The 24,570-nt window shown below is 36.1% G+C and overlaps 3 protein-coding genes across 4 annotated transcripts; 1 reads left to right on the top strand and 2 right to left on the bottom strand.

Moving 5' to 3' along the window:
• Positions 1 to 6,903: 6,903 nt before the first annotated feature.
• Positions 6,904 to 9,991, bottom strand: LOC121268206 (N6-mAMP deaminase). Its single transcript, XM_041172358.1, has 11 exons — positions 9,810 to 9,991; positions 9,625 to 9,695; positions 9,216 to 9,307; positions 9,069 to 9,128; positions 8,729 to 8,962; positions 8,568 to 8,644; positions 8,392 to 8,461; positions 8,199 to 8,312; positions 7,645 to 7,711; positions 7,349 to 7,453; positions 6,904 to 7,254 (listed from the first exon to the last, which is right to left on the bottom strand). The coding sequence occupies exons 1-11, from the start codon at positions 9,884 to 9,886 to the stop codon at positions 7,130 to 7,132; spliced, it is 1,092 nt and encodes a 363-aa protein (XP_041028292.1). The 5' UTR covers positions 9,887 to 9,991; the 3' UTR covers positions 6,904 to 7,129.
• A 2,215-nt stretch (positions 9,992 to 12,206) lies between these two features.
• LOC121268205 (RNA pseudouridine synthase 6, chloroplastic-like) lies at positions 12,207 to 16,651 on the top strand. 2 transcript variants are annotated; one of them, XR_005941130.1, is made up of 10 exons: positions 12,207 to 12,512; positions 13,048 to 13,176; positions 13,284 to 13,538; positions 13,849 to 13,930; positions 14,268 to 14,383; positions 14,467 to 14,521; positions 14,756 to 14,867; positions 15,430 to 15,599; positions 15,712 to 15,911; positions 16,162 to 16,302. XR_005941130.1 is itself a non-coding variant. In XM_041172357.1 (9 exons), the coding sequence occupies exons 1-9, from the start codon at positions 12,226 to 12,228 to the stop codon at positions 16,444 to 16,446; spliced, it is 1,491 nt and encodes a 496-aa protein (XP_041028291.1). In that variant the 5' UTR covers positions 12,212 to 12,225; the 3' UTR covers positions 16,447 to 16,651. The 2 variants fall into 2 exon arrangements, 1 of the variants encoding a protein (XP_041028291.1); XM_041172357.1 differs by lacking the exon at positions 15,712 to 15,911 and having other exon boundaries at positions 12,212 to 12,512; positions 16,162 to 16,651.
• Positions 16,652 to 17,004: 353 nt separating this feature from the next.
• Positions 17,005 to 19,086, bottom strand: LOC121267036 (glucose-6-phosphate/phosphate translocator 2, chloroplastic-like). The gene is made up of 5 exons (XM_041170918.1): positions 18,571 to 19,086; positions 18,076 to 18,301; positions 17,727 to 17,949; positions 17,288 to 17,501; positions 17,005 to 17,016 (listed from the first exon to the last, which is right to left on the bottom strand). The coding sequence occupies exons 1-5, from the start codon at positions 19,084 to 19,086 to the stop codon at positions 17,005 to 17,007; spliced, it is 1,191 nt and encodes a 396-aa protein (XP_041026852.1).
• Between the last annotated feature and the right edge of the window lie 5,484 nt (positions 19,087 to 24,570).

The raw sequence follows: 24,570 nt of genomic DNA, 5'->3' as shown, positions 1-24,570 counted from the left end.
GAGAAAAGTTGTGGTTGTGAAGCGCTAAGATTGAAGACCAAAAATTGGATGAGTTTTCTATGGATAATGAGCTCATGGCTCACAAAGATGAGGTGCGGATGCTTCCGTTCGTTGGCTCACAAAGATGAAGGGTTTGCCAATGAAGGGAGATGACTCATAAGAGGGTTTGTGACGCAAACTAGAAGGGGTTACGAGGCTATCTCCTACAATGCAGTTACATTGGTGTTCCAATGAATCGCCTACGTGGCCTTTACTTATTGGTGGACTATTTTTTAGTAAATGATAGACGGATTGGTTTAAAGATTATCTCTAAATAAAAAAATAAAAAAAACTATATAAAAAGATCATGATTTAGTAATATCTTTTTTAAAAAAGAAATTTTGTAAGTAAGATCTTCTTGTGTGTCAAAAAGTAAAATTTTAGATTATTAGGCACTAATATCACTCATACTAACATCAAAGATAGAAAAGAACAAAAGAGATCACGACAGGCATCGGCTACAATGACAACCCTTTATTATATTCTAATCCATTGAAAAATAAGAGAGGTCCTTTTTATTTATGGTTTTTTAAGGAGAAATTATATTTGCAGTTTTAGGTATGTAAGTTTCGCATATTTTTTTAAAACAAAATTAGTAACTTTGGAATCTATGTAAAAAATAATTTTTTTAATGGTGAACTCACTTTTTCTCAAATGGAGTACATGAGACTTGCATACTCTAAGATTATGGCTCCATTTGGATGCATAAATGGTTTCATCTCATCTCATCTTATCATTATAATTTTTTCAAATTCTCACACAAAATATAATAAACAATTCAACTTTTTCAAATTTCAAAAAATAATAATATTAAAAAATAATATTATAACAGTATTTTATTCAATTTTCAATTCATTTTAAAGCATTTCATCTCATATCACTATCTAAACGAAGCTATCTAGCATTACTCTTTTTTTAGGGTGTAGATTTAATTTTACGAATTATAATCATACTTTTGTGTTCTCTCCCTTTTTTTGTTTTTTAACTTAAGATTTGAGTTTTGTTAAATTTGAAATTAAATTCCTAGTCACAATTCGCATTGATTTGTTAAAAAAAAGAAGAAGAAAAAACACACACACATATGGGATATTATCATAGTTTCCCTTAACTTCATTGTAATCGTCATTCCTTACTGAGTTTTGCTATGTACAAACAAGTTTGCGTATCAATTTGCGTACTAATATTGTTGCTTTTATATTCTAAATTTAAATTAGCACTGTTTTCAATAAAATCTACTTTCTGACCAATCATATTGAATGAGTGCGCGTATTAGTATACAAAATCGTTTACAATTAGATTTTTTCTTACTTCATTGATATTTAATAATTTATAAAGAAATCTTGATGGACACCCTTTTCTTAAATCTATTTTGATCTTGCCCTTTGTGTATTTTTTTGATAATAAATCTATGTATTAAGTGTTTATTAAAAATAGAAAAAATCTGCACAATCTCTTACTATTCACACAATTTCCACACACAACATTTTTTTTAATTTTTATTTTTTTTCTTATATCAAATATTTAATATATGAATAATGAATAGAAGAATTGAATTAATTTAAAAAGAATAAACTCAAAAAGAAATTTAAAAAAATGTGGTGTGTGGAGGTTGGAGAGGTTGTGTAACATTACTCTTAAAAATATGACCTCCATCACTGTTAACAGAAAACTATGTGGATCAATCACATAGTGGCAGTGCCGCGAGGTAAGTTATTTTTTTATATAAAATAATATTTTCAAAAAATTATTTTTATAATTAAAAATCTAAATTTTATATCAGATTTTAGATTTTGTTTTTTGAAAAAACAAAACAAAAATGGTAAAGATTGGCCACACGGGCGGCCGAAGCTGGCTATCCGCGATTTTAATTATAACAATATATTTTATTATTTTTTGAAAAAAAAATTATTTTTTAAATAAAAAAAATCTTATCACATAGTACTCTATGATTGATCCACGTGATAAATAGTATATTAATCAATGAAAAAATTATATTCATCATCCTTACACCATACACTACACACCACACATAATTTTCTTATTTTTTCTCTTATTAAATGCGTAGTATATGGATGATGAGTTGAAGAATTCAATTATTTTAGGAAAAATAAAATTAAAAAAATAATAAAAAAAAGTGTAGTGTATGGAGATGATGAGTAGTAAAATTTAATTTCTTCTAAATGACAAAGAAAACGAGTGACATTGCTTTAACTCTTTGTAGTGACAATCCAAGGGACCATGAAATGAATAGAGATGGGTGTTTAATGCAAAAAGAGATGCTTGATCTAGACATAAATCATACGAAACTAAACTGACAAACTAACATATCTTGATGTGATATCTCATACTGTAAAACATTTTTATTTTTGTTGTAAAGTATACATAACATATGTAAGTGGGTCGCAATTTTTGGGAGCTGACGTGGCAGGGCGATTTTTTTCCTCTGCTAGGGTTTGTGTGAGTTTTTTGTGCGTGTGCTAGGGTTTGGCCTATACCCATGCTGGGAGGCCCTCCGATCGCCAACATTGCTGGCAGGTTTGGTTTGGGTTCTGTCAAAGGTTCTCTGAAGGTGGTGTTAGAGTCTCGGTGGACGAAAACGATGAAGAGAGGGTTGAGAAGGAGGTGACTTGCACGGTGAATGGATTTTGGGGTGATCGACGTACGTTCGTTCAAGTGCTTCACAGGCTTTTGCCTGTAGCCAAGTTTCGACTAACTCTGAGGAAACTAGAACATATTAATGGAGAGTTTTCTAATTTTGAGATGGATAAGGTGGCGGAAGACCTCAAATACACTTTAGTGTTGAAGTTTCTGTCGTTGAGGCCGTCAATCGATGTGTTGGTGCTTCAGATAATTAAGATCTAGGGTTTCGCTGAGGTCCTGATGATTAGCTTTATGGATGAATTCCATGTGTTGCTTCATCTGGCTAATGAGAAGGATTATCTACATGCATGGCGAGAGAGGGTAGGGTGGTGGCAGGGTGCCAATTTCGGTTGTTTAATTGGTCTGTGGATTTTGACGTGAAGAAGGAGCCGTCCATTGCACCACAATGGGTTTTTTGGCTAGGGTTGTCGTTGCATCTGTATAGGTTGGATTGCTTGCAAATTCTTTCATCTCAGTTTGGCAAGTTTATGGGCACGGATTACGCTACATTGTATAGAATGAGGGCCACGAGAGCGAGGTTGTGCATGGAAGAGGTTGATCTTCAAGATGAGCCAATTTCTAGTTTTCCGATGGTGATGGGACAAAAGAACCATTTGTGGCATGACGTAGTTGATGAGAAAAGAGGTTTTTATTGTAACAAATGTTTTCGACAAGATCATACAGCGGTGATATGCAGGTCTGGTGATAGGGCTAAGATAAAATTGTTAAGGAAGGATGGGCCGAGAGTGTTAAGGAAGGAAGGAAAGGAAAAAAGTTTGGAAGGAAGTTGGTCGTAAAGAAAATCAGTAGAGCTTAGCGATGCATGTTGACGATGTTGGGACTCAATTGAAGTTAAAGGATAAACAATGGGAGATACAGGGAAACCCAGTAGTAGATAAACCGAGGCTGTGCGGTATTTTGAGGGGTTTCTTTCTTAAGAAGGGATGAGTTTGTTGCCGAATCTGGATCATTTATTTTAGCATGTTGTTTTGGATAGTGAGGTTAGGAGCTTGAGGGCGGAGCCTTTGGAGAAAGAAGTGCTTGTGGCGCTTTCTTCTATTGTGGCGGACAGTAGCCCGGGGCTGAATGGTTTTGGGTCAGCTTTTTATTTGGCTAGCTGGCATATGGTTAAAGTTGACGTGATGGAGGCAGTGAAAGAGTTCTTTAAAGGTAAATGATCTTCCCAGATTTTATTCGTCCTCGTTCATTGTTCTTATTCCAAAGGTGAATCATCCGCCAATGTTTTGACAAGTTCCAGCCGATAAGTCTTTGCAACGTTATTTATAAGGTTCTCCAAACTTTTGGTATCTAGACTATCTTTGCTGCTTGAAAATATTATTTCGCCTGAACAGTGAGCTTTTGTGAAGGGTAGAAATATATTTGAGAATATTTCTCTTACTCAAGAGATGATGAAGATGTTGCATTGGAAGACTAGGGGTGGTAATATTATGCTGAAAATTGATATGAGGAAGGGGTACGATAGGATGGATTGGTGTTTCTTGGATCATGCTTTACGTACTCCTGGATTTCCTAATTGTTTTTGTAAAAATTGATGAACAATTGTGTCTCGACATCGTGGTTTTTTGTTATGATAAATGATACATATAGAGGTTTTTTAAGCCTAAAAGGGGTCTGCGGCAGGGTGATCCGTTGTCGTTGTATTTATTTATAATTATGGAAAAAGTGTCGTCAAGGATGATAAATAAGAAAATTTTTGAGGGGAGGATTTTGCCATTTTCTCATCCTGTAAATGTTCCCAGAGTTTCTCATCTGTTATATGCTGATGATGTGGTGGTTTTTGCTAATGTGAGTAAAGGCTTGATTCTGTGTTTAATGGAGGTCTTGAGGGAATATGAGAGTTGGACAGGCCAACAGGTGAACTATGATAAGTCGGCCATTTTTATTTTTTTCTCTAAAAATTTGGCTTATAGTAGAACTAGGGAGATGTTGTTGGACACTGGTTTCACAGAGGGTCAATTCCCATTACATATTTGGGTGTTCCGATTGTAGATGGTAGGTTGAAGATTAGACACTTTGAGTTGTTGCTTGAACAAGTTGGAAAAAAGTTGTCAAGTTGGAAGAGTCGTTTGTTGATACATGTGCTTTCGAGCTTGCCAATTCACTTACTATATGTGCTTCAAAACCCTAAGGCTGTGATTAAAAAATTAAATGGGTTGTTTGCTAATTTTTTCTAGGGAGAGCAAAATGGCAGAAGTAAGAGGAAATAGATATCATGGAAGAAGATGTGTGTTCCGGTGGAGGAAGCGGGAATTGGGGTGCAAGACCTTGTAGAAGTGCAAAGATCTTTGTTTTTTAAGTTTGGGTGGTAGTTATTGACGCAGAATTCATTATGGGCAAGGTTTTTCCGGCAAAATATATTAAAATATCTCTTTAAGGGTTGGTGGCAATACAGGTTCGGCATTTTGGAAGAGAGTTATTGAGGGGTTGCCTGAGCTACTGCAAAATTCAAGATGGAAGGTTCGAGAGGGTCATGTTTTGCTATGGTTTGATAATTTTATAGGCCATGACCCTCTATGTGAAGGAGTGGAAGTGATTGAAGAACTGAACATTAGACTTCAAGAGCTCGTTGTTAATGATTGGTGGGATATTGAGAGACTACATGCTATTGGGGGCGTAGAAGGCTAGCGATGTGGTGGCTAAGGTTGGTGCGTTGAGGGATGCGAAGGACGTATTAATCTAGTTACCAGAGAAGAAGGAAAATTTCTAAAACAAAGTCGGCGTGGAATTTTATTAGAATTAAAATGTTGAGGTTTGCTTGGACAAAGTAGATATGGAATAATCTGTTGCCAAAAAAAGATCTCTATATGGATGTGGAAAGCGGCTTTTAATTGCTTAAGTGTGGATGAGCAGGCACGTAAGTTGGGGATTTCGTTAGTATCTTGTTGTAATTGTTGTATGGCGGGGCATGTGGAAGACTTGGAGCATGTGCTTTGTAAAAGAGAGTTTGCCATGGCCGTCTGTAAGAAGGTTTCAGGAGAGGTGAGGATCCCGTTTGTAGCTCAACAGAGTTGGCGAGAGAGGGTCCAGGCTTGGTTTAACATGGCATCTAGGCAGTCACAGCTTGGGACATTAATGGGTTTGATTCCTTGCATTGTGGCATGGAGACTTTGGCTTGGACGCTGTGCAGTGAGGATGGAAGGCAGAGACGAAAACTTGTTGGAGGTTTTGGTTGTGGAACAAAGAACTATGAAGGTGCAAGCTGTCCATTGGTTGAAACTGAGCCCAATGAGGTTAAAATTAAATCTAGACAGTAGCAGTCTTGGCAACCCAGGGCCTAGTGGAGGAGGGCGTATCTTACGAGATCATGTAGGGAATCTTGTCTTTGCTTTTTCTCATCATTTTTGTACATGTTCCAATAACGAAGCTGAGCTTCGGGCGGTTATAGAGGGAATAAAGATTTGTCAATAATTGGGTCATTTTTTAATCGATATAGATTGTGATTCTTTGGTGGTGGTTTCATGGCTTGTGGATAAAGACTATACAGTGTGGTATCTTTGGGATTCTTGGGACCAGTTGATGGGCTTGTTGGAAGGTTTTGACTTCTCTATTAAACACTTATGCAGAGAAAAAAATAAAGTAGTAGATGCTTTGGCTAGGCGTGGTGCGTTGGGGGAGGATAATTTGTTCACGGATGTTTCTCGACTTCCACGTTCTTTGAGAGGTTTGTATAGATTAGACAAAATGGGCATGACTTATGTTAGTCGTAGATGGTGAAGTGTTAGATTTTTATTTTTTATGTTTTTTCTGTTTGTTGGGTGAGGTTGATTTTTTTGTGAAGGTGGATTAGGTTGTTTATTTGAAGATTTTTCTACGCCTTAAGTGAACGTTAATAAAGTGGGTTAGTAAAGTTTTAGAGGCTCCGTCCTCCTTAAAATATTAAAAAAAAAAAAAAAAACATTAAACTTCGTCATCGTTGTGTAAAATCTCAGTATAGATTTAACGCTTCCCTTTTGACTTCTGCGAGTTTGCTCATTTCGAAAGACGCATCATTGGTTGCCATGCTGACTAATAATGCATTAGGAAAATTTTATCATTCCAACTTCCTGCTTTTTCTGATGAAATTTGTTTTTTCTGGAATAGCACCAAACGTTACTCCTTGAGATCATTTCACAGCATGAGTTAAAAAAAAAAAAAAAATTAAGATCATTCATTCTTTTAAGCATCTTGACCCTATAGATGCATGGCACTTCTGAGTCACTGAAGTTGCATGTTAATCATACAGCTACTCATGATCCCATTAAATATCTGAGAAATCATCCAGAGACAAGGAACAACTGCTTGACAGACCAAGCTAGGAAACCTTCAAAGAACAGCTAGTCTAAATCCAGCTACAAATTAATCGTCTTTACAGCTTAAACTGAATAAAAGAGTTCTAAAACCTCGCTACCCACATCATCAGGTTGTAAATATGCCCCCAACTGCAATGTAATCACAAATCCAGCTTCTTAGCTGCCAAATCGAAAATGCTTCTCAAATCTTGCTTAACTTCATCATTTTCAAATAAAAATTCAATTGCATTTCTTGCCAGCTCAAACATTTCCCTTTTTCCAAGACCTGGGTAGTTAATAAATGAAAACAAAATCGTTCAGTAATGATAGCTATTCGATCGAACTCTCTTTACCAGCACCACTACATTAATAATATCTACCATATGCAGCAGCAGCAAGATTATACTCTTTGGAAAGACTGGTGGAGAACACCCCAGAATCATCAGTGCAGAGGACTAATGGATGTTTTGCCTTGTATAGGTCAGCTGCATGGTTGAATGCAGTGTTACAACAGAGAGATTTCAAGTCTATCGTAGCAAAGTAGTACAGATGCTTTAATTACTTAAGAATAAGGTTTATCCAGAAGAGGTAGTCAAGTGTGCATTTTTAGTCGGCTTAGTTTTCCTTTTGGTTTTAAATCTTTAATTTAAACAAGAAGCAGAAGAGAAGACCTAACCAAAATGGTGAACATCTAGTGAGGAAACTGATGCAGTCGTGATGTTGGAAGTCAGACAAATTTCAACCTGAAAAAATTGAACAGACACATAGACTAAATAAGTTAGCCAGCCCAATGATTGAAGACCATCAAATTTGACAATGATCTTTGAATCAAATGGCATCCCCTCTATCCATAGGGAGATGGAGGGCGAGACCACTGGCTCAATCTCATATGAGTGAGTTTTATTCACATATATTTAAAAAAAAAAACAATTTTTTAAGATATAATCAGTTTAAAATCCTTTTTGCCGAAAAAATAATGATGAACCAAGGACATCCGGACTTGTCATCAACTAGAACTCTTTTAAGTTTCACCTCTCATTGATTTAATCTCATACGATTAATACCTGCAAAGTGTTTTCAAATTACACTGGCAAAATAATCAAACTAATCAGGCTTTTGCCTCTTCTCCCGTGGCATCCATCCCACAGAAGTCACAAGAAGATATTCCCTACCATCCCAGGGCAGTGAAGGTCATCATCAAGATAAGAATAACTTTCACAGACAACTAACCGGGATATTATAGGATTTCAACTTCTTCCAATCATCCTCTCCAAAGTAACAGGCATGGCCAACCCTCTGGGGAATAAAGTCTAGCATTGCTTGTATCTCTTTTGGATTAGGTACCTATATGCACTAAGTCAGGAAAATAAGCTAGTCGGGTATCTACAAAAGTAACAGATGTAGCATCAGAAAGAAAACATACCTCTCCACAGTGAAGAGTTATATCAAGACCATGTTCTCTAGCAAACTTTAATGCCGGCAAAAATGTGATCCTGTCTCAGATACAAAGTGAACTGGATGATGACATTTTTGTAACCAATAAAACACAATGCTAATCTACTAGAGAAAACTCTGCCTAAATGACGTGTGAGTATGTACCATTCACCCACAACAGGATTTCCAGAAAGGTCAATACCAACTACTCCTAAATCTCTCATTTCCAGAGCAAGCTTAACCTATAATAGGTGAAAAATACAGTTAAAAACCCGCCTGTCACAACGTAGCTTAACAAGATTGTCAGACAATATATCTAGACATACAGTTTCCATTGCAGCTGCAGTGGACTCCCGACGGTCAATACTCAAAAGGAGCCGAACATATATCTTTTTTCTTGCTGTTCCATTACACATATCATTTACAGGTACAGATATTATATGACTTCCAGCATCCACATTGTTATGTGGAAAAACCACATCAACTGTACTAACAGCCCTTACACCTTCCATTACTGCTTCCATGTAAGAGCGTTTAGTCATTCCTTTCGAATCATTTCTCTGTGTAAAACAAAATCCATGATTTTCTTAATTAATCGTATGTACTTGTCATATTTACAGGAATATATCACAAGATTTTGCGAGTTTTTTTTATATATCTAATTACCTTTGGAGTCGTTCTTAATTCCAGGTATACAACATTTTCAGAGGCAAAATCTTCAATAACCTGATAATAACGAAGGAAAAAAAAAAAAACATATCAATGTAAAAGCATTGAAATGAAGGTCTTGAATGCATAGGGAAGTTGTCATACTTCTTTGGTAATTCTTTTAACGGTTGCGTGATCGGTAGTAATAATGTGGATCAGGTCAAACAATTTGAACACCTCGGTTAAAGAACGGTCATCTGAATTGAAGAATATAGAGTTTCAGTGTCAAGAATATAATGATATAAGGTAACTCTTTCAAGTGAGACAACTGAAAAGTCAAGCAACTAAAACAAAGGAGGCAAAGAGAAAAATAATAATCTTACACTTTTTGGTATCTTAGAAATGAAACCCAACTCAACTAAGCCAACTGGGCGGTGCTTGGCACAGTTGAGTTGACGCTTTCCATTTCAAGGGATACCAAAAAAAAAAAAAAAAAAAAATAGAGAAAAGTTCAAGTTCTGTTCTTTCCTAAGTTTTCTCGCCAAACAATTAGAATAAAGGGCAATGGGCATACTTTTCAAGATTACATGCTCCACATCTGAGAAAACTATGACACCCTTTTCACCCAGATCTTTAGCAAGTTCACTGTAGCAAAAGAAAACCTCAGTATATGGAGACATATTGCACTAAGCTCCGCAACTAGAGCAAAAGCTTAAACATTTTAGCCACGAAGAATAGACAGATACAGAGAGAGATTACAGCAGTGTGGAGTCTCTAATGGATCCATTGAGGTGAGCGTGTAGTTCCACCTTTGGTATTGAAGCAAACCACTCCATTTTTCTCCCTCTTTTGCTTCCTCCCTTACTTTCTCTTCTCTGCCTGGTGTTCTTATCGCCCCGGTTTGCTTGTACTACCAATTTTTTGCCAATTAGATGATATAGCATAGCATTTTGTGTTCGGTTGACTCTTTTGTCTTTTGGGCCAAGATTCTCACCTAGGCCCCCATAAACAAAATAGCGGGCTGGCTCCTACGTCATCAAGACTATTTTCTGCGTCTCCTCCATATTCTTTTGTGTTCTTTTGATCTAACTTATATAATGAAATCAGTTCAAAAAGTAATTGTTTATTTTTTATAAATATGTTCAAAATTTTATCTACAGATAATATAAAATTATTTCTCAACACCTTCTCTCAAGTACAGGTCAGTATTTTTTCTGGTTCTTGTCAAGGGATAAGTAGTGTGACCCACATTCGTCCTGTAATAGACTCTGATACCATGAAGGAATTCATGAGCCTAATTCATCTCATAAAACAGATTCTATAAGAAAAGATTGTCAATTTCTTATAAATATGTCAAAGACCTTATCTACAATAATGTGAGATTATTTATTCATCTCCACTTCCTTCCTGCTCCTACTGCAAATACCATTAGAGCAGCTTGGCAATATTTTCCATGAACAGTTAAAAAAATATCTTCTAAAAATGTATTTATAAATTAACGATTGACGTGAGACATTAGATATATTTTATTCTAATTTTTTTTTTTACAATCTTACGTAAAATCATATCAATTTATAAATTCATTTTTATAAGATATCAAGAATTTTTCAAATAGAACACTACTACATACGTGAATATAGATGCAAGATGAGTTTGATTAGTAGACCGTTATAATTATAAAGAGTTTAATGGATCTATCTATTATAGGGACACACCTATTTGTGCACACTACCTACCAAACTCTTCCATGGGAATGCAAACTTCACCAAGCATTGCCCTCCCAATTATAGAAAAAATGGAATAATTAATAAAAGAGGGTTATATAGATGCTAATGATAATTCAATACAATTTTTTTTACAACATTTTTTTATAATTTGAAGAGGGACAGACATAACATATGAATCTATCGATATTTAATATTTGAAATCTGTGTTGAATTTATATCTTTTCCAAATTATAGAAAATGTTTAAGATAAAAAAAAAATGTGAAAAATCTTCATTCAGATATGTGAATAAGTTTCATACTCCATATTACATGCATACCAATTAATCATCTACGGCATATAAATTAAGATGATTTGTTTTTTTAAAGGGTAGTGATAAGGTTACTATTCTATTACTATCTATTTATTATTTATAGTTCATTTCAAGTTTTTTATTTTTTTTTATCATTTTTTAAGTTTTTTTTAATATCCTTAATCATTAAGAAAAAATTAAAAAAATATATAATTTTATTGATAGTCACTTCTTTAATTATTAAATAAAATAAAAAATTTTAAAAAAATATAAAATAAATAATAAGAGGGTAATAATCATATCAATTTTTAATCTCTAGACTTATCCTATAGATGGCCTAAGAGAACCGGCTGCAAGTTACAAATAAGGCCTTTATGTTACCACAAAAATGTGTGACGTGATCGGCTCTCATATGATGTGTATTTTGTCTTTTTGGAAGAAGCAATCAATGCGCCACAGATGTCACTGATTGTGCCACTTATTAGACACCCACCACATTCATTTCTACAATCAACTACTTTTCCTACCCAATGTGTCATTTTGTCTTACTCCGTCATTATTGGCTTGTTTGGATTTATATAAGATGAGAAATTCTTTAAGAAGATAATATTATTTTTTAATTTATGATATTTTAATTATTTTTTAATTTTTCAAAATTTAATAAAAAATTAACTTCAAACCATTGTATTTCACAAATTATTTCATAATTATTAACAAAATTTTAATCTTATCTCATTATCTAAACGTTTCATTGAACTTTCTTTTAAGTGTGTGTAACCGATATGGCGTTTAGAGAATGTTGTATACCATCCATATTAATAGATAAATTTAATCTCAATCTTTTGTAAAAAAAGTAGATTTTACTAATAAAAAATAATTTTTTTTACGCTTTTTTTTAGATAAAATCTATTTTTTTATAATGATTTATATGAGATTTATCTATTTAAAATTTATATAAATTATTTTTCTATTTAATTTAATATTACAAGTGTGACGTTATTTCTCATGTTATTAATGAAAGAGCTCGAATCACGAAAAGGGCTAAAAAATTTTCAATGCCTGTCCTGGATCTTTTACAAGGCCCAGTCATCGTGGCCGATCGTATCAAAAGCCCATCCCCAAACATAAACCCGATCCATAACCCAAAATCTGGCATCGATGGTCAAAATATCTTGTCATCACATCGAACCCAGTGCAAGGGGGACCCCAATCAAGATGGGTTCCGCGAGTTTTGCTTCAGTCTTAGCCAATGGCTGGCAGAGTTTCAGTTCGCCAGTGGCTTTCGTGCGCACGTTAGCAACCACCAACGCTCCGCTCTGTAAGCACTACAACGACAATCACTTGGTTGCTTGGTCTTCGACTTCTGGGTCTCCACAAAGCAATGGCAGAACGTTTGCATGTGAATCCTCGAGTCCAGACGTTACCGCCATAACTCCTGTTGTATGGTACGTAGAGCATGATTTTATTGTTAAATTATGTGTTCATGTAATTTTAGGTTACAACTTACATTTTGTGGGTTGCAAACTTGCAATGAATTTTTTGCTTTCACTTTGATTGGTTGCTGATAAAACAGAGGAAAGCTCCGGAATATGAAGTTTCAACTTTCAACTTTCAACTGTTTCTATTTCATAAACTGCATTAATATTAGTTTCCCATACTTACTGCTTATACTTTGTTAGGTGTCTGTAATTTTGGCTTGTTTCTTAGTTGACGATAGAATTTTAGCTAAAATATCGTAAGTTTTGTTTTTATTTTATTTGTTGATGAGAAAACTTAGAAAAGGCTTGAGAAATGAAGTTTTGAACATTATTTCTCTCTCGCCATACCCCACATGTTCGGTGATTTTATTTGCTTTTGACGAACCTTCTTGCTCTTACTTTTATTTCGGATCGGAGTGAATTTCATAGGTTGTGTTTTTTAGTTCCTTTATATTTCCCGTCCATTGGATTGCTGACAATAAGACGTATGCTTTTGTTTAAGCGGCCCCGAATATCATCGCTTGCTTCCGTGTACCACACACAAGGGCCCGCCCAGAGTTGAACACTTGGTTGTTTCAGAAGAAGGGCCTGTTCTGGAATATATCTGTAAAACTCTGGATCTTCCTCCTCTGTAAGTCTTTTCATCACTCCAGAGTCGACATTATGTTGTATGAGACGTCATTTTGTGTTACTAATCAGGATGAATTGAAAATATATGATGAATTTTATTATTTGAAGGTTCGTTGCAGATCTCATTCGTTTTGGAGCTGTATATTATGCCCTTGTATGTCCAAAGCCTCCTCCAAGTGCCACCCCAGAGCAACTTAGGATATTTGAAGTTGTTACAGCACCATCAGTACTAAGAAAGAGAGCTTCCATCAAAGGGAAAACAATACAAGCGGCACAAAAGACTTTTAGGGTAACTCATGTAGATCAGTTCCTTGAAGCCGGATCATACTTACGGGTGTATGTGCACCCAAGACGCTTTCCAAGGTAAAGCATAGATTTTTCTGAGATTACTATCATATGTACTAGCATGATTTTTTTTTTCTTTAAAAGAAGAGAGACGGTATCTCCAAATTTTATTTATTACCCTCACTTTTGGCAGCGATACCTTTTGCAAATAGAAAGCTTAAGGGTTATAAAAATCCCAAAACCAAGCTTTATGAAAATTGTAAACTAATCAATAACATGTACTACTATTCATACTAAGCCAAAACAAATGGTTATTCTATACAACATAAAATTGTAACAATTCTCTATGTACTAGCATGATACCTGTTGAAATTTGAATCCTAATCAGGTGCTATGAAATTGACTGGAACTCAAGGATCATAGCTGTGGCTGAATCCTACGTGGTTTTGGACAAACCTTCGGGTACATCAGTATGTAACCAATCCATGAATCTCTCCATTGTGTTTACGAGACATCTCATAGCTTGTGCCTCAAATGAATGGATCTTCTATGTCAATATTTACATGATTGTAAATCCTAGAGCTGCATGGTTACGTTATTGTTTCTGTACTTGTGTTTTGGCCTCTCTCTCCCAAGTAAAGAAAGTCCAAAACAATGATTAATTGACATTATTATTTCACTCTAAAGAAGATTGACATTCTTTATGATATTTGAGTTGCTCGATATCTTTCATATGAAATTTCGGAATGTTTGTGATTAGTTAATTGATTGCCTATGGCTTGTTGATTCTATGTCAGTTTTGATTAGGTGGGCGGAACTACGAACAATATTGAAGAAACTTGTGCAACCTTTGCTACCCGTGCCCTTGGTTTAACAACCCCTTTGTTGACCACCCACCAGATTGATAATTGCACAGAAGGCTGGTACCGTAGCTTGTAGTATTTATTATCATATAGAACTATTATCGTTGGTTGATAATGAGTAATGGCAAGTAATTTTCTTGCAGTGTTTTGTTAGCAAGGACAAAGGATTACTGTTCAGTTTTTCATGGAAAAATCAGAGTAAGTTATTTAATATCCTTTCTAGGTGCATGCTCTGGACTCAGCTTGTCCTACTTACCGAAGACTCCAATTCCCCTGGAGCTGCAAGGGCCCCTCACATGGTGTGCTCCACTCTGTGAGGGACCCTCCACACTGAGCAAATTTACAATACTGAATGTATATGTATTTTCGATTCACCATATTTTTAATTAATAGGTAATTTATTCTTAACCATATGATTCTTCCTGTCAACAGGAGAAAAAGGTGAAGAAACTTTATCTTGCTCTTGTTGCTGCTCCTGTGCCAATTGGGATTATTACGCACTACATGCGTCCAACAAGCATGGCGCCAAGACTCATTTCAGAAGGTAGCCATCTTGGTCAAGCCTCACAGTGATTATGGCAAATTGAATTAAACCTTTGATGAGTTGCATTTTTTTTTTTTTTATCTTGAGGACGACAGACATGGACAGGAGAGGTATGTACTGCTCAATTAAGACTTTGATGCTGGAGCATCCAAGAGGCATGCAAAGGCATGGGGTCTAAACTTTTTGGCTAGTTCGCGTTAGGGAAAAATGAATTTCTCCCCAAAAGGGATCTATAGATTATCAATCAACTGGTTGGACCATAAGCCAGATGATTTACATCTTGGTGAGTTCCAAGATGGTCTGATTGTGCCAATTAAAGAATAAAACGAAGCATTTGACTCCTTCATGCATGCTTGACTCTTGCCCCCTGTAACATGATCGCTAAATTTGTGAGGATACTTTCTTCACAACTCCAGTTTTTTATGCATTTTCTTCTCTTACTCTAATTTTTTGGCAAGTCCATTCTTAAATCTATTTCTGCAATTTATACGGTTAAGTAAGTAATCTCTGTTTTTTATGGGTTTACGGTGTGGATTGACCGCAAAGCTTTTGTGGCATTCAGATTTCATTGAAGGATGGAACTTTTGTCAACTTGAGGTCTTGGAATGCAAGGAGGTTCCGTGGCCGAATGCTGTCATTGAAAATAAATATTGTATCGAAGATTGCGGCTGGCCCTCCAAAGATGTTGCATATGAGTGTAAAATCAACCTTCTGACTGGTCGGACTCATCAGGTTCTCACCTGTCCTATGTTTTCTTTTTCTTCCTTTTTTTTCCATTTTTAGCCTCATTCCTGTGGAGACAACAGATAATGATTGCTTCTGCAACTTTCCTGCACTCCCAAAGATGTGCTTCTTCTAGTGTTGCCTATGAAGCAATTGCCGTTTGATTCTGAAGAAAAAGTTGAAATTTCCCTCTAAAGCAGAAGATTTCATGGGGAATAGGGCTTTAGATTCTGAGGATATCTAGTCTGATGGATTTTGAAATTTCAGTGATTTGACTCAGAATATCTGATGACGTTTGCTTGATAAAATTACTTCTTGTTGGTAGGCCTGCTGTTCTAAACTTTGTTCTTACCAGTTTTATTGTTCTTTGGTTCAAATAATGAAGCTATTAGAAAGTCAATATGGAGCCAGACTTTATGGCAGTTTATTATCCACATATAGCTTTGTTATGGTATTAGATACTATATAAAGGAGAGGAGTCAAAGGATCATAGAGTTTTCAGATACTTTTGTCATATATGTGAGAGAAGACTAGATCTACTACTATGAAAATAACTGAAGTCATGTTGCAGATTCGAGCACAGCTGGCTGCCTCTGGTGCACCGTTAGTGGGTGACTTGATGTACATGCCAGCTGCAATTGCAGAGATGAATAATCCTGGGCTTAACCCATTTGGCAAATGCAAGAAAGGTTATACAAGTGAGACAGATAACTCAACGGCTGTTACAGAATGGATTGCACTGCATGGGAAGGAACCAAAGATTGCTATTGGTCTTCAGGCATGTCAGATCTCATGGGATAATGGTGCACACACATATAAGGCTGGATCTCCTTGGTGGAGATGTGAAATAGCTTAGAATAGATACTTGTGGATAAGGATCAAAGGAAGGATGAAAACTAAATGGTCCATGCTGTGTGGTTCACTTCATCTCATGGAAACAATTTTGATAGGGTTGTAAGAAGAAAAGAGAACTTGGTTAGTCCTCAGCTGAAAACAGCTAAAGACAAAAACCCCAACATTGTCCAGAGGCACCAGAACCACATCGCCTGAGAAATTTAACATGTTGCATCTTTTCCTCATAATCTTATATTCTCAACCCCATGAAAAGATAAATTGATAATAAACAAAGCCATAGTTATCAATACCGTTTCTTGAAAACATAAAGCTCTCATCCATTGATCTTGTCTGCTACAATAATTATCTCAACTTGTGACAGAGGAAAAGGAAAACTATCTTCTACAGCCAGCCTCGTTGTAATATGTTCTGATTTGTCATTTATATGATCTTGAAGAGGAAACTTTGTCAGTTATAATGTCAATGACTCTTAATCAACCGTTATCGACATCGTGTGCACAGCTTCAGCCGATGCTCAATCCTCTCCTCTCACTATATTACAAGGAAATCCTTAAACATCTCACTGCTTGGCCTGCTCAAAAATAGGATGAAAGGTTGTCAGCATAAGCAGACGATTAATAAGATGATATGCCTACTTCTTACCCAATTGTTTAATGGCCCTATGGGAGATGGAAAGGCTATCCTGTAGTGTTTTTGTCGCCATACAAGCAAGTTGCACATGAAGATTAAAAACAAAAAGCAACTTTGTCCATAGAAATCATTATGCATCTTGGTCCCAAGAGAAATCTGAAAGAAACCTGAACTATCAAACCTAAATCTACAAGGAGATGAGATGTTGTTACCTGTGAGTAGAGGAAGGTGCCAAGAATTGCAATGGCAGCTCCAATAGCATTGATGGGTTGGACTGGTGTGTGAAAGATTATGATAGATGAGACTATAACAGATATCCGCTTCATTGTGTTTCCTATGCTAAAAGTCAATGGAGAAATCTGATCGAGAGACATGTATGAAACTTGGTTATACAAGTGATAGAAGACACTCTGCGCTGCCACCCACCTGCAAAAATTCCAAGCCACACACATCTCTCAGGTTAAACCAGCAAGTTGACCTAAAAGAAAAAATACTTACAAATATATTGTAATCAAACGAAAAACTGAAGCAAAAGGAAATTGACTGACTGTCGTTCAAGTAATTGTACTCGGATTTTAGAGCAAATAGAAAATCAGAACACTGATATTATACAAATGGCTAAAATTCGATGTCTTATACAAATGAGATTACCATATGAAATGTGGTCCACTCTGAGAGATGGCTTTTTCCCAGCCAACCGCCCACATCTTGGGGCCCTCCACGGCAATGGCAAAAGGTGTAAGAATCAAAAGAGACAACATAGACAGACAAGCATAGTAGTTCATCCCACTAATAGACTTCCCCTTCATCCCTTTCTTGGAGAATATGTTGCGAAACACAAAGGCTAAATTTGATATCATGGCGCCCATAAACCCTGCACATATTGCGAGACATATTCAATCCCAAAACACCAACATCAGGAAGACCACATTAGTTTAAAAACATTGCAATACATCGACAGACATTAAATTCCTATCTGTAATTGAGTAGGCTTTCTTACCAGTCATGTTGAAATTGAGCTCGGTCACTGCGGCAAGGGTGCATCCTCCGATAATTGGCAAGAGTGACAGATAAACCGGCACCGGAAACATCTCACCAAGCAAAAACCTTGAAACCAAGACGCTGAAAGCAGGCTCGCCACTCTTGATGATGTGGGTGAACGAAACTGCAACTTTCCACATGCTCACAGTCGCTGCAACATGCCCAACGGTGTGTGCCACCGCAACCTACACCATTCCGGAAATATAAAATCAGAGTCCCAAAACCACAAAATGCTCTGTTTGTTGCCAAGAAAACTAAGAAAAATCATAGAAGAACAGAAAAAATGTTGTCATGTTTGTTACACTAATCCGACAAGCGAAAGTTCTTAATTTGCCATGTTCTACTTGATATTCACGATTTCATTTCGTTTATGTTTTTTCTTTCGCCCTATATTCACACAAACAGAGAAAACCGGGATATATTTAACTGATTGAAGAGTTACTAGCTTTCTTACCGGAAAAAGTCTCTTCCAGAACTCCAAATCTGTATTGGGAACTTCGGCAATCCTCGTGGCCCACGAAATCAGCATCATGAGCGACCCAGTTGCGAGCGAAAGCGTGGAAATGAGCCACGGGTATGAAAAAGCATTCAGAACCTTCTTGTTGTATATATTGAAAACCACATTAAGAGCCCACCAGGTGGCGAAATATATTCTAATCTTGAGCCTCTGAGCCGCCTCAAATCGGGTCAGCTCGTCCGGAAACTCGATGTTAATCTCAAGTGGCCGAGACCGGTCGTCTTCGTAGGCATTGCACTCTGTTCCGCGCTTTTGGGTCACCGTTGGCAATGCGAAATTCTCGATGGAAGAAATGTAAATGGGTTTCTGGGAAGAGAAAGAGCGGTTAAGGCTCTGTTTCGCATTCTGAGTGGTGGGTTGGGAAGGAAACCGAGGCTTCGAAAAAGGAAGCTTTCGGGTTGTCAAATCTAACGCCGTGAAGGATGAGGCTGTCAACTTCACCGAAGAGATCATGATGTCCGTGTATGCAAAACTAAACTCGATACCGAAATTTAGATTGGACTCTGAATACACCGGAAGCAAAGGAGAGGTTCAAGAAACATTTTCTTGGGATTGGTTGGCTGATACTTGTGGGAAAACTAAGAAAACGTTAGAGCTTTGAGGGAATTCCGACAGATTAAAGAAGATGACTAGGAAACATGAGTTGGACGAGTAAGAACTCGTTGAGCTTGATTTAGAAAGTGAGAAAATCAACGAGAAAGTGAGGGAAAGTAGGATATGGATGTGAGTTTTTGAACCGTCTTGGACAAAGTTGGAGGCAGAAGAAGTACATATATAGGCTAGCCGAGGAGCCGTTGGGAATTTCAAATTTTCGACATTATTATTATTATTATTACTATTATCATTGTTTTTGTGCTTTGGAAGATTTTATTTACTATGGACTACTTGAGAACTTCATTGACAAAATTTTCCAGATCTTGGTCAGTTTTTCCTGCCAAAGTTTCTTCCCCACTTGGTGGATCAATTCAGATTTGCTGGGCGAGAGAAATATTCTTTTATTCTATACTTCTCTCCTCCTACCCCACGAATCCTCTTTTTTTTTGGTCTTTCCCAAACCAGTTTCTTCATTCAAGCCACCTAAGGCTCATGGAGAAAGACAGAGACATACAGAAACCTGGAATTTGTTTGGCATGAAACACATGCCAAGTTGTTTCCCAAGTAGGTACACGTTGATGCTGATTTCCAATGTTTCCCCAGATGGCAAGTATTTAAAAGTAATTTTCATGTTTTTTATATTGGACGGATAAAGAAAGATTTCAAGTTTCAGACGATTATTCGAGGGCTGGTGCAAGTTGTGAATTGAGTTGGTTTAGTTGTTACTTATAATTAACACTATGTTTCGAGTTGAGAAGGGTGTCTTTTTCATTTGAAATTGAAGAAAAGCTCTGATCTTATATATAGGGCATTTGTTTGAGTTGTGAATCCAACGTTGCATGTGGGGGACACCAATGTTTTTTTAGGTCACTTTCATGCTAGGTGGGGTGTGTTTGATTCTGATTTAGGGCACGTGAACTCTCTACACAGATTTTGTTTGTATGCCGATAGCAAAGAAAACAACCTCAGGAAGGTGTTGATGGTTGGGAACAATCCATAATCCCCATGAGTTCATGACTCTGAAGGATAGGTAAAAAAGTGAACAGCTCATGCCAGATATTCTGTACCATCGAGTTTGATGGGTACAGCTGAGCAAGGTTCGGTAAAGAAAATACAGCTGAATGGTGAAGAACCATTTCAAAGGCTATGATCAGCCATTGTGGGTTAGTCTCTAAAGGCTATGATACCATTTTAAAGTTTGGAAAGTCTATTTTGGTTTCATAACCAAAACAGTTGTTTCCATTGATGTATATATGTATACTGTATAAGTAAATTAAAACATATATACAAGAGTTATCAACACATATTACATATGATAAAGATTACAAAAGTTTGAGAGCAACTCTCGGGAGTTTATAGGAAGATCTTCATCTGGGGATCAATTGCCATCATATGACTGATTGTCTGAAGAACTGAAGATTCCTTATCTGTGACAGCTCATAGGTGGAAGGATTTATGTACCGTTTGTACTTTGAGTTGAGTTCTTTATGAATAGTAATGAGTTGAGTAGTGGAGAGAGTTATGTGGAGCCTATCTAAACTGAGTTTAAAATACGTTTGGATGTTACGATGAGTTTAATACATTTTATGGAAAATTGAAAAAGGTTGTGGGTCCCATGTATAAAAATGTTTTAAATTGAAAAAGGTTGTAGATCCCACGTGTAAGAAGGTTTTGAGTTGGAATAATTTTAGTAATTTGAGAATTGGACGTTTGGATGTTAGATTCAGCTTAAAATTAGACTGAACTCAACTGAGCTCAGCTAAATTTGGGAACCAAACGAAGCCTTATTCTTCAATCCATATAGCAAGTTACCTAGGTATAACTGTGTATAAAGTGAAGGTTAGAAAGAGCTGCAATCAGTGTTTTTGGTATCGTACCGTACCGACAGGTACATGTCGTACCAGAACAGTAGTTGATACAAGTAAGTTCTCTGTTTTGTACCGCCCAAGATATCGGTTGTACCGGCCGGTACACATATGTATTGGCCGGTATTTGGTATTTCGGCCGGTACAGGTTCTTCAGTAGTTCAGCAGCCGGTTTGGAGTGATGGCATTTTCGTAATTTATGTAAATATGCAAGGGCTATTTCAGACTTTCATTATTTCATAACTGAGGGTTTTTTTTTTCATTTCAGTTTTCCTTTCTTCCCCAGCTCAGCAGCAGCAACATCGTCTCCCTCGCCCAGACCTTCACCCATTCGTTGCACAGCGCCGTCCGTCTCGCCACACGTAGCCATCGTCTCGTCGCACGTCGCCGTTGTGCCCAGCCGCAGCGTCTCCGTCAGCTCCTCTCAACTCCCTCTTTTGAACATCTCTCTTCTCCCGTCGCCTCTTATCTCTCTCTCTCTCTCTCTCTCTCTCTCTTGTTTTGAATCTGATGTTTTATTTTCTCTGAAGATTATACAGGGTTTCGAAATCGAAGTTGGTCTCTTGGAATCTTGAATTTTTTCCCTATGGCTGACTCGCATCTCTCTGTCCCTCTCTCAATATCAAGGAAGAGTAAGTTTTTTTTTTTTACTGATCTATTGGTTGTGAATCTGTGATTATATGAAACTAATCTATTGTTTGTGATTCTTTGAAAGCAATTTATTGGTAATTTGGTTGTGATTCCAGTGAAACTGATCTATTGTTTTGTCTGTGAATATGTTGGGTTGTGTTTATTTGGCTATGTTTTTGTCAGTTTACAACTGATAAAATTATAGAAAATCAAATTGATCTGGAAAATCAATGGATTATCAGTTGAGCCATTGCTGTTTTAGTATTTTGATAGGCTTTTTAATTTTTTTGATAGAACGAATTGGGTAAATATGAAGTTATAAATAGTCTAATTTAGTATCATACAATCTAATTTTTGTAAATAGTTACTGCTTTAATTCATTGGCCACTTATTGTGAAGCTTAGTTTATGAATTTTTTGAAATCTTGGTTAGGGATTTTTGTACAACATGTTGAATTTTGATTCGTTTTAAATTATTCATTTGTGAAGCTTAGTTTTAAATAGTTACTACTTTCTACATTGTATACTATCTATAACTTTTGCTTACTTATAACTTATAAGTGTTAATTTTTTATACTTTAATAGTTAAAAATGTCTAGTTGTCAATCAACCGGTTGTATGACTTCAACTCCAATCCTTGCTCCTGTAAGATCAGAAGATCTAGCATGGGCCCATGCACGTGCAGTGTCAGGAGTAATAAATAATACTGAATGTTTATATTGTAATAAAGTAATTAGATGTGACGGGATCACTCGGTTGAAGTATCATCTAGCTGGGATTCCAAGCAATGTAGAAGCATGTAAAAAGGTATCCGAAGATGTCAAATGGCAAATGAAAGAGTTGCTTGATGAAATGAAAAAAAGTAAAGAAAAGAAAAGAAAAATAAGTTCAGAGATTGGAAGTGATATAGATTTAACATCTGATGATATTGATGATAGTAATAGTATGGAGGGACAGTCTCAGCTTTCAAAAGGTAAGGGGAAGTCGGAAAAATCTGGAACTGGAAAGTCAGTGGGGAAATTGAGTAGATTTTTTGCTCCAAGAACAACACCTGAAGCCCAACCTTTAATTAAGAGTTCTATGTGTTCAAATGAGATGATTGTAAGAGCAAAGATGGTTGTAGCATGCTGGTAGTATAATGCTAATCTACCTTTCAATACGGCTTAATCCAAGTTTTATTAACCAGTTATCGATGCCATGATTGCCATCAGGTCAGGATTTAAGGGCCCATCTTTATATGAGTTGAGAGGAAATTTGTTAAAGATGGTTGTGGATGAGGTTCAAGATTATTTGCAACAAATTAAGAAGGTTTGGAATGAGACCGATTGTTCACTAATGGCAGATGGTTGGACAAACCAGAAACAACAATCAATAATCAACTTTCTAGTTTATTGTCCGAAATGTACACTGTTCTTGAAGTCTATTGATACAGCTGGCCTTAGAAAAGATGTTGAAACATTATTTAATATATTTGATGAGGTTGTTCAAGAAATTGGAGCTGAGAATCTTGTGCAGTTCATAACGGACAATAATGCAAGTTATAAAGCTGCAGGAAAAAAGTTACAACAGAAGTATGGCTCTTTCTACTGGTCCCCATGTGCAGCTCATTGCATAGACTTAATGTTGGAGAATTTTTCTGATCCAAGATATTTTCCCCTTATTGATAACACTATAAAAAAGACAAAAAAGATAACTGTTAATCTATAAACATGGTTGGGTTTTGGTATTGATGGGAAAAGACTTTACCAAATGTCATGATTTGTGTTGTCCTGCAATTACAAGGTTTGAGACAAATTTTTTAAGTATCCAATGTTTGCTCTTGTTTAAGAAAGAACTTAAACAAATGTATACTTGTGATAAATGGATTGCATTAAGTCATTCTAAGAGCAACATAGAGAATGAGATAACTGAGATCATTTTAGAAGATAACGAGTTTTGGGCTCAATGTCAATTTTTTGTTAAAGTTAGTGAGCCTTTAATTCGTGTTCTACGACTTGTTGACGGGGATGAGAAGCCTACAATGGGATACTTGTATGATGCAATGGAAAGAGCCAAAGAGAACATAAAAGCAAGATGCAATAACAAAGTTAGTTTATTTAGTCCATTCACCAGGATCATTGATTCTAGATGAGATAGGCAGCTTCACAGTCTATTACATGCGGCGGGTTGTTTTCTTAACCCTGAAATTTACTATAGCCCCAACTTTAAAAATAAAAATGATGTTGTGAAAGGCTTCAACAGCTGTGTTTTGAAGATGAAACTTGATCCCGATAATCAAAACAAGATCATTGCAGAACTTGACTTGTATAAGAATGCAGTAGGTGAGTTTGGACATTCTTTAGCAATCCGCCAGCGTGATAAGATTAATCCAGATATTATCATTTATCAATATCATTTGTTAAATAGTATGACTTTGTACTTTAAATTTTATTTTATTTTTATTTGTATTTAATTAATAATTTATAATTGCATTATTGTTATAGTTGCATTGTGGACCCAATTTGGTTGCGAGGTTCCAACGCTTCAAATGTTTGTTATTCGAGCACTAAATCAATGTTGTAGTACAACTGGATGTGAGAGAAACTGGAGCACATTTAATTTTATTCATTCGAAGAAGAGAAATAGATTAGTGTATAAACATTTGAATGACTTAGTATTTGTTCATTATAACTTGAAGCTGAGAGAGAGGTAAATTTTTTTTAATACTAATGTTTTCACTGTTGAAAAATATATAACATTTTTACTTATGTTTGATTTTATTTTGACAGGAGCATAAAAATGGAAGAGATGCTTTAGATCCAATCAATCTTGAAAACATTGATTTGATGGAAGAATGAGTGGGTGAAGAA

Source organism: Juglans microcarpa x Juglans regia, chromosome 5S (assembly GCF_004785595.1).
Source record: "Juglans microcarpa x Juglans regia isolate MS1-56 chromosome 5S, Jm3101_v1.0, whole genome shotgun sequence".
Classification (NCBI taxonomy): domain Eukaryota; kingdom Viridiplantae; phylum Streptophyta; class Magnoliopsida; order Fagales; family Juglandaceae; genus Juglans; species Juglans microcarpa x Juglans regia.
Note: the sequence above shows the minus strand (reverse complement) of the source record. Positions and strands in the feature narration are given on the sequence as shown.